This window comes from Octodon degus, unplaced genomic scaffold (assembly GCF_000260255.1).
Source record: "Octodon degus isolate 3935 unplaced genomic scaffold, OctDeg1.0 scaffold00077, whole genome shotgun sequence".
In the NCBI taxonomy this organism is placed as follows: domain Eukaryota; kingdom Metazoa; phylum Chordata; class Mammalia; order Rodentia; family Octodontidae; genus Octodon; species Octodon degus.
In genome coordinates this window covers 10,172,244-10,182,629 of record NW_004524653.1, presented here as the reverse complement: position 1 = coordinate 10,182,629, position 10,386 = coordinate 10,172,244, and the positions used below count along the sequence as shown (strand labels likewise).

The 10,386-nt window shown below is 47.5% G+C and overlaps 1 protein-coding gene across 2 annotated transcripts in view; it reads left to right on the top strand.

Moving 5' to 3' along the window:
• Positions 1-10,386, top strand: part of Eya2 (EYA transcriptional coactivator and phosphatase 2) — a 241,229-nt gene that overhangs the window by 156,851 nt on the left and 73,992 nt on the right. For both annotated transcript variants that reach the window (XM_023720813.1, XM_004636067.2), the window contains exons 6-7: positions 2,826-2,893; positions 4,810-4,987. In XM_023720813.1, coding sequence (XP_023576581.1) covers positions 2,826-2,893; positions 4,810-4,987 — 246 coding nt within the window. The remainder of the gene's footprint in view (positions 1-2,825; positions 2,894-4,809; positions 4,988-10,386) is intronic.

Genomic DNA, 10,386 nt, shown 5'->3' with positions numbered 1-10,386 from the left:
TTTGTTTGTTTGTTTGTTTTTAATTTTTTTGGCAGAACCAGAGATTGAACTCAGGCCCTTGCACTTGCCAGGGAAGCACTTGTTCTACTGAGCTATCTCCCTGGCCCCTATTTTTTTTTAAAGAAATGGGCAAAAGACCTTTTTTTAAGACAGAGTCTTACTATGTTGCCCAGGCTGTTGTCACACTCATGGGCTCAAGAAATCCTCTTGCCTCAGGTTCCCAAGTTCCTGGCATATGAGCATGCATGGTCCTTTTACATATCTGGGAAAAGGACTTAAACAGGTGCTTCATCAAAGACAACATATAAGGCTGGGGAGATAGCTCAGTGACATAAACACCTGCCTGGCAAGCTCAAGGCCCGAAGTTTAATCCCTGGTACTGCACAAAAGAAAAATAATTTTTTTTTAAATATACAAATAGCTAATAAGCACATGCAAATGTCCAACATCACTGGTCACTAGAAAAATGATCCTTAAAACCAAAAACGAGATGCCACAGGATACCCACGAAAATAACTATAAACAGACTAAGAGCAGCAAATGCTGGAGAAACTGGATCTCTCACGCATTACTGTGGAGTTGTAAACTGACATGCCCAATGCGGAGAGTTGGCCATTGCTTTCAAAGTTAAACATACACTTACTGCACAACTCCCAGTTCTTTTCCTAGGCATCTAAGAGAAACGAAGACGTGTGTTTGTATGTCCTAACATACAAATGTGCAATGTGGTGTTCCCATCACAGCCAAAACTGGGATGTTGTACATGCGCACCCTGGAATGCCACATGCTGCATACACACGCTGCATATGCATACGTGGAATACCAAGGACGGATAAAGAGGAGTGAACTGCAGACACGCGTTGCACCACGCATGAGCCTCTAAAGCATCCTGAGAAGCGAGCAGGGTCAGCCACAAGCAAGTACATATTGTAGGGTCCCGTTTATATGAATTGCTAGAAAGTTTCCTGGAGGACCACCAACAGGGCAGCGGCTGCTTAATGCCTGACTGCACGCAGGCAGGAGCGCTCTTTGGGGGCGATAGAAATGCCCTAAAACTGGGTCATGGAGACAGTCATAGCATGGTACCAGGTCACTGTAAGCATCACTGAATGGATGGGGAATTTTATAGTACATCTGTTATACCCCAAACAACTTTTAAAAAAAGCAAGACAGGCAGCACAGTGTATCAGGAACGACTCAAGCCCACCTGAAGTCTTGTCCAAGCTGTCCCCTCTCACCGTCCACATGGCCTCAGGCAGCCACTTAACCCATCTGTGTCTCTTTCCCCATGGAGTTCGGATGATGTCTGACACTCAGGAGCCCACCGCCGCAGCCGCCTCCGGCCTTCTCCTCTCTTAGCTCCTGCTCTCAGCCCCTTCTGTTTTTTCAACCTGCCAAACTCAGACTCCTCCCCTGGGACGTTCCCCTCACTGGCCTCAGCTCATTCCTGTCTTCTCTGTCAATGATTCACCACTAATTCGTCTCCCTGTGTGTACAGTCAATAGCATTTTCCGTAGTGCCTATAGAACAGCCACATTTTCATTCCCATTTTACGGATGGGATGGCTGACAGAGAGGTGAAGCCATTTCATTTTATTCAAAATATAGTTATTCCCATCTCACACTTGATAGGATGGCTACTATAAAAAATAATAATAAACTTGGGCAAAGATGAGGAGAAACCAGAACCCTTGTACACTGCTGGTGGGATGCAGAGTGATTCAATCTATGAAAAAAGGAGCATCCTCAAAAAGGTAAAAAATAGAACTGTTCGTGCCAGCAATTGCATTTCTGGGTATATACTCAAAAGAAAAGAGTTGAAAGTGAGGTCTGAAAGAGATGTCCACACGCCCATGTTCAGAAAAGTGGTATTCTCAATAGCCAACAAGCAGAAATGACCCCAGTGTCCATCAGCTCTCAAACGGATAAACACAATATGGAATAGTACCCTTAAAAGGCAAGGAGGGGCCAGCGAGATAGCTCAGTGGACTAAAGAGCCAGCTTAGGCAAGCATAGGTACCAAGGTTCGATCCCCAGCGCCGCATGCCATGCCAGCCTTGCCTCCATGGCGGGCTGAGCTGACCAGAGTCCAGGTGTGGTGGGACACACCTTTAATCCCAGCTCTGTGGAGGCTGAAAGCAGGAGGATCACCACAAACCTGAGCTGCATAGTGAGACCCTGCAACAACCAAATAGATTAAAAAATTAATTAATTGCATTTAAAAGGCAAGGCAATGCTAACATGCCACAGCCTGAATGAACCTTAAAGACATTATGCTGAGTGAAATAAGCAGCCGCAAAAAGATAAATACTGTATGGTTTCATTGATACAAAGTTTCTAGACATGTCACATCCACAGGCCGGGGAATAAGTGGGAGGGGACCAGGGCCAAGAGGGAGTTGGCTAATGGGGGCAGAGTTCCAGTTTTGCAAGATGAAAAGTTCTGGCGATGGACACTGGTGCAGTTACACAACAGTGTAAATGTACTTAAGGCTGCTGAGCTGTGGGCTTTAAAATAGCTAAGATGGTAAATATTACATCATGTACAGAAAAACTACAACTTTTAAAAATAATTCATTAAAGAGCTCATTGTACGCACAGCTGTATATTCCTCATATTCTCAATAGATGCTAACTCTTCTCAATAGATGCTACTTACCTTCCTCACTGATCCAAGAGACTGAGTATCAGAAAGATCTGTTAAGCGAAGTCGCAGGCTGTGGAGCCTCAGAGCTCAGAGACCCCTCCCTGGCGCTGCCTCCTTCCCTCCGTGACCCCCCATGCACAATAGTGAAAACCTAACCCAGCCCTGTTCCTTCTTCCCACAGGCACAGCTGGGCTCTACCAAGGAGCGAACGGCCTGACCAACACGGCCGGATTCGGAACAGTGCACCAGGTACGCCCGGCTCCCTCCTAGTTTTCTTTTCTTAGCAATTTCCTTAAATTTCCCCTTCAATCCGGGCACCAGAGCGCCCACTCCTGTGCACACTTCCTACCAGAAGCCTGGCCCCTTAGTCCCTGGGTCTGGGGACTCCAGGACCCAGGCTGTGCAAAAGGCCACTAGAACGATCTCATTGGATTTCTAAGACACTATGGCAGTGTATGTTCGTCTTCACCTGCGCCTCAGACCCCACTTCCGGTTTAGTCTGGTTTGCGAGTGCAAAGCCCTGTGGTCTTCCTGAGCCCGCGCCTCACAGGATCTTGAGCGCGGCTGCTCCCTCTGCATTCCCAGGGCCGAGGGCCGCGCACACAGTAGAAGCTTCGTGAATGCTTGCCAGACCAGACCAAGGGCACTCGGCAGAGATGAACGTTGGCTGCTGTGCCGGTGCTCTTGGTTTCTTGTACAGAGTTCATTAAGAACCTGAGGGCTCGCCAAATAGCTCAGCAGATTAAAGTGCCTGCAAGCAGACGCAGGGGCTGGGGGTTTGCTCCCCTGGCCTGCCCTGCCAGCCCCGCCCCCAGGGAGCGCTGAGAGGGCAGTTGAAACTGGGCGTGGTGGCTCGCGCCTGCAATCCCAGCTCTTGGGAGGCTGTAAACAGGCGGAACACTACAAGTCAGATCTAGTAGTGAGACTCTGAACACTCTGCAGACCCTTCCCTAAAATACAAAGAAAAAAAAAAAAAAAAGAACTAACCTGCTACAGATGTGCAGGAACTCTGGGTGCCACCTGCATGCCTTTGGTGCAAGTCAAAAATTATTTCACAACAAAAAGTTAACACACTTCCAGTCTGGTGTTCAAACAAAACAACCCCAGGATAGGTGGGATCGGTTCTTCTTCAGTGAGCCGAAGAATCTCAATAAGTAAAACTTGGAAATGCCAAGATTGTCATTTTTGGATATCTCCAATGACCTACATGCATAGATAAAAATATTTGTAAGTAAAACTGAAGTTTTTAAGGTGTGATTCATACTCTTGGGAGTTTGTCCACGTAAGAACTTGTCAAAAGCGCAGACTGTCCAGAAGTCCTGGTTCACAGGACCTGGGCCGGGGCCAGGGTGCCAGTCTGCCTGTGCATGCTGCAGAGTGTCACTGTGGTAGTTTAGGGTGATGGTGGGATTGTTTGGAGCCAGCACTCCCAGGGGAGAGGCAGGCCTGGTCGAAGGGGCCTGGTATCTGTCCGACTGTTCTGCGTTGCTCCCTCACAGAATTGCCAGCCTCTGTGCTGGGCAGATGCTGCTTGGTTTGCAAGTTTTTCTCAAGCACCTGCACTGCTACGGGGTCTCCTGGGCATGTGTGGTCTTCCCTGCTCCTTCATGTGTTCCGTATCTACTGAGTTACTGTATAAATCCCAAGCTGGGGATGCAACAGTGACCAGGACACTATGTCAAGGCCACACCTGCACTCTTTGAGGTTACCTTCCGACCTCCAGAAAGGAGCACGCAGGAAGTGACAGGAACTTAAGTTTCCTAGGAGACCTGTCCAGACAGACTGCAACTGGTGTGTAAGGGCCCGCGCCAGCCCCCGAGAGGCAAATCTGACATGGCGTTTTACACTCTCAGTTGGTCCCTGTGCCAGCGGCTCTGAGTAGCTCCTGGAGAAGCCACCCGGGCAGGGCTGCCTTGCCTTCCTTCCTGGGAGGGTGGTCTCACTTCTCTCTCCCCTCCTGCTGTCTCCCTCAGCTTCCAAATACATTCCTACTCTGGAGTCTGTGTCTCAGCCTGCTGCTGGGAAGACCAAACTGCAGCCAGTGCCTGCCCTGGCCAGTTTTTATTCTAATCGGGGAGAGGGGCAGAGGGGCCTGTGGAGGGGGCCTCGACCCAGACAGGCTTCCTCACTCATGTGCTTGGGGTCTCTGCTTTTTCTCTTCCCAGGACTACCCTTCCTACCCTGGCTTCCCCCAGAGCCAGTACCCCCAGTATTACAGCTCATCCTACAGCCCTCCTTACGTCCCCGCCAGCAGCATCTGCCCTTCACCCCTGTCCACGTCCACCTACGTCCTCCAGGAGGCTTCGCATGGCGTCCTCAACCAGACCTCCGAGCCGCTGGCCGGTGCGTATTTCTTCTTGATTTTCTAATTTTTATTAGTATACATTTGCCACGCATCATGATCATATTCATTGTGGAGGGCTGGGACAAGCACGTGGCCCACCTTAAATCCTTGCGCTTCCCCTCCCCTGCCCTCTCCTCCTTCCACCTGCCCCATCTCTTCCACTGGCAAAGGGTCTGTCTCCCTGTTTCCTATGTTTAACTTTTATTTCACTCTTTAAATTTACACTTTGGGTTTCTCATATAAGCGACTCAGAGTTCCAGGTCACCTTTATTTGGCAGTTGTGGCTGGAATCTGAAAGGACCTGAATGTAGGTTTCGCCTGAAATGAACTGTTTGCCCAGGGACTGAATATGTCCCTCCCATGTGTGCTGTTTTCTGTGTGTCTGTCTGTCTCTCAGCCTGTCTGTCTGTGTATCTGTGTCTGTGTATCTGTGTGTCTGTGTGTGTCTGTCTCTCTGCCTGTCTGTCTGTGTATCTGTGTCTGTGTATCTCTGTGTCTGTCTGTCTGCCTGTGTGTCTGTGTCTGTTTGTCTGTGTATATATTTAATTTCATCCATGTTTAAAAGAAGAAATGTTTACCTAAAAATTCTCCTTTCTGGATTCTCTTGAGAGATCCTGCCACTCTAGCCACAGTCCCCAGGAACAAAACTTAGTCGAAACTAACTAAGCACGTGTACCCCATTAGAAGGCACACACAGCATCCCACTGTCTCACCTCAATTTCGTGACCTGCCCAGCCCGTGTGGACCTGAGGCTTTACAAGCCCTGGTCTAACAGCAAAGGAAACCCATCTTAAATGCCTGTCTTTGCCATGCGCATCCCTGTGAGGTCTCCTTTAATAACTTACGTGTATACTTATTAGCAAATATTTGTAAGCACCTACTGTTTTCCAAGCATTCCTTAGTTTGGGAAATTATAAATAAATAATTGCTCTTGGGGCTGGTGAGATGGCTCAGTGGTCTAAAGCACCTACTTAGAACAAGCTTAGCAAAGCCAAGGGACCACGGTTCAATTCCCCAGCACCACATGCCAGCCAGCCCCGCCCCCTGGTGGGCTGAGCTGGCCACACAAATAAATAAATAAAAATTAAAAAAAAAAAAATAACACATTGTTTGCAACTAGAATACCAACAGACTCTTGAAAAGAGCAGAGATGAGTCATTAAAGTCGCCAAGTTTGCATCTATTACACATTGTTGAATACCATCTGATAATACAGGTGATGTGCAGGAATGGAATTAAAATGATTAACTATGAAACCCAAAGTGGGGCCAAGGAGATAACTTAGCAACATAAGCGCCTGCCTGGCAAGCACAAGGTACTAAATTCAATCCCTGGTACCAAAAACAATCTAAAAAAAAATAAATAATTGCTCTCTGTCGGTAGTAATCAGTCACACAAATGTATTTGCACAAACTACAAAAAGGAAAGAGAGAATTCACACAAAGACAAGTTTTATGTTACAGGTCCACTTTTTTCCAAGCTTAGAGTGCTAAGTAAGTAACTTGCGAGGAACTGCTGGCCCCGGAATTTGAACCCAAGCCTGTTGGGGCTGTGTAACCAGTGCTCGTGTTGCACACTAGCCGTGCATAGTTGAGAAGACATCATCTAAAATTCACCAAGGCTTTTGGATTCCCTAAAATACTAATTATATTGGATGTCATGACTCAGGACCTCAAGAATTGGAGCATCCTTCACACAATCCTTAAGTATATTCTTTTTTTTTTTTTTTTTTTGCGGAACCAAGGATTGAACTCAGGCCCTTCGGCTTGCCAGGGAAGCACTTATTCCACTGAGCCATCTCCCCAGACCATTTCTTTCTTTCTTTTTTTTTTTTTAAATTTTAGGGAAGGGTCAGCAGGGTGTTCAGGGTCTCACTACTAGATCAGACTTATAGTGATCCGCCTGTTTACAGCCTCCCGAGAGCTGGGGTTACAGGTGCGCGCCACCACGCCCAGTCTAGTATGTTCATTTCTAATAGCACAGTTTTTGGAAATGCACTCCCCGCCCTGCATAGTAGCCGGACTGTTTTGCTTCAAAAGATAAAAAATATCTATTTAAGACAAGAAGAGGAGGAAGAAGAGAGGAAGGAAAAAAGAAAGAGGAGGAAAAGGAGGAAGAAGAAGGAATAAGGAGGAGGAGGAGGAAGAAGAAGAGTTATTTTTAGATACAGGTAAACAAGGTCCAGGAACTCAGTCCCTCTTCCTTCCACTTCTGTGGCCTCCTGAGCTCACCTCACTCTTGGATAATGGCCGGGATGGTGACCCCCACGAGGGCTCAGTCCTGCCCCTGAGAACCCCACACACACACACACCAGGGACTTCTTCCTGACCATGCCTGCCAGAGCCACGCAAGCTTCCCTTGGCCCAGCCTAGGTCACTGCCCATCCGTGGCCCATCTCTGTGGTCAGTGGAGTGGAAGGGTAGGATGGAGCAGCACACAGGTCTCACCTATAGCCAGAGCTGGAGTTGGGGTCACCCAACCACACCTGACAGACTAGAGATGCAGGAATGAGGGGTTCTCAAAGAAACCTGAGCACGGTGACCAGATGACAGAAGAGACACCAGGTGAACCCACGACAGCTCACACCAGGATGGCAAGCAGCTGCATGCTGTAGAGCCCACATCCCAGCCCCTCTGCGGTCACAGCCCTCAGTGGGTATGGCCTGTGTGACTGACTTGCCATCCTGTGGAGCCACCCCTCCCTCGACAGCCCTGCTGGGCACATGGCTTCTCTCTTGTGAGATGCTGTGCGCTTATCGGCGTTACATCATCCCAAGACGGCACGAACCAGAATGTGCAGGTGCGAAGTGGTGCCACCAAGAGTTCTTCATCTGTCTTCTTTTCTGACACCTACCAACACCCTACAGCTTTGTGGAGGCTAAGCTGGCCCGATGGTGTGTGGACCTCCATCCATACTTATTGGGCAATGATTAGAAAAAGAGCAAAGGGGAAGACCCTCCTCTGCTGATCCTGAGCTTCTCCAGGTGGCTGCTGCTTGCACTGTGTGGGGTCTTCTTGATTTCGTGACAAAAGGAGACAACATTGCCAAGCATTTTTAAGTCAACTTTTGTGGAAGTTTAGGGCTTGAGCATTGACTTTGGCTGTAGTGGCTTCACCCCAGAGTATTTAGGGAGCACACGGTACCTACTTGTCAACTTCCAGATCGCTTTCTTTGAAGAATATGAAGTCTGACAGAGCTGTCTTCTTCATAATCCTGAGTTGTCTTTGGCCACCGTGCTTTTCAGAACATCAGAACATGGCCTCTGCCTGCATTGCTCGCATAGTGGTGAGCATGGCTGCCGTCCAGGATGTGGCCTCTGCAAACTGGGCTCAGAAAAGTAAAAGCAAAACACTCATCAGAATTTAGGGCCAAGAGGAGCGTTGAGCCAGGAATGCCTTGGTAGGTGCTACCCTGCACACAATCCGAGGGTGAGTGGCCTCCGAAGACCTCCCTACTCCTTCTGAGAATGTGGGCTATGTGTCCTGGTCATCTTTGCTCCCCACCAGCAGCAGATGTAAGGGCCCATTGTGTGTTCTTTGAAATGCGTCTTTATTGTTTTCCCCTGTTCTTCATTTATCCCTGGTCTAAGGGCCAGTCATACGTGGTTGAGATGGCTTTTACTAGGTGTCCAACAAGTTCGCATAAAATCTGGAGACATAAATAATTATCAGCTCTAGCGGAGGTCTCTGGCCTCTTTCCCTCAGCGTCTGTCATAGGGGAAGGACATGTAAGCACGCCTGTGTGTCTGCAGCACACACACACACTCACACACTCACTCACACTTTTAAAATTCCCCATAAAATGTCTGCTTTTGAAATGATCCAGGATACTCTCAGGTGGTCGCTTCCAAGCTATAAAGGCTGGCACGGCACATGCGCACGAAGACAGGCAGCACCCACGCACTCTGCATCACCTGGAGAGGGCGTCTTTATGCTGTCCCCACTCAACCTGAGGGCCACCAAAGGACTCTGCGTTGACAGCATCAGCATGGGTCCTCAGTGTGCCTGCGACAGCAGGGCAGTTTGCCAGCAGAGAGGCCAAAATCTGAACATGTTTTATTGCTCAAGGGAAAAATCACCACTAATCGTTGCTTAAGGCTTTGTCCTTTTTGCATGTTTAAATGTGTGCAAGTTCCCTAAAAAGAAGCTGGAGGACTTTTTTAACACTTTTTAGGTCATTTCTTTCAACCAGTAGGAGTTTAGAAGACTCTTCCACACAAGAAGGCAACAACTTAACAAAATTAAAAATACATCTATCCTTGCACCCAGCTCTTCTTCATCTAAGAATTTATAAACTCCCGTGAAGATACAAACACTTAAAAAGTGTTTATGGCAGCATTACCACTGCAAAAGACAGGAACAGCCCGGACACCCGTTCACAGGAACCACGTCAAAAACCCAGTGGGGCTCGTGCTGATGGGTGACTGGACACTCGTTAAAAGGTGATGCAGAGGGCTAGTGTGCAGCCCAGTGGAGGAAGAGGAAGAGGCAGAGCTGCAGGTAAAAAGGTGAGCCTGCGTCTTGCTCGACGTTAGGTGAAGACCTGCGCAGTGTGGTGAGTGTCCCCCAGTACTTCTCTGGGGGGGGCACTCACCACCCTGGAACCGAATTTGAAATAAATAACATATTTCTGGAACAGTCCCACTACCTGAAAACTAAATAACACACTTCTACCTAACACACAGATCAAAGAAGAAATCAAAGCAGAATTAAGTAGTACTTCAAGCTGAGTGAAAATCAAACCACAACATGTCATAATTTATGGAATGTCATGAAAGCAGTACTTAAAGGGAAATTTATAGCACTAAAAGCATGTTAGAAAATAAGAAAGATTATAGAGTGAAAACCTAATCTTCCACCCAACTCATCTTATAAGGCTAACATTATCCTGATACCAAAGACATTATAAGAAAACTGGGCTAATATGCCTCATAAACACAGACACAAATTCTCTAAAGAAGATGGTAGTAAATCATGTCCAAAAACATATTTAAAAGGCTAATGTAGGACCAGCCAAATAACTCAGCAGATTAAAGCACCTGCTCAGGCAGATGCAGGGGCCAGGGGTTCCATCCCCTGGCCTGCCCTGCCAGCCCCACCCCCAGGGCACCCTGAGACAGTGATTGAGACTGGGCATGGTTGCACTTACCTGTAATCCCAGCACTTAGGAGGTTACAAACAGGAGGATCACTATGAGTCCAGTCTATACAGTGAGACTCTGTATACCCTGTACACCCTATCCTAAATACTAATAATAATAATAATAATAACAATAAAAGGCTGATGTATCAGAACCAAGCAGAGTTGATGCCAGGATGCAAATCTGGTTTAAAATTTTATATTCAATTCAAAAAAATTTTTGTATTCAATTTATATTACTTTCAATTTTAACAAATTGGA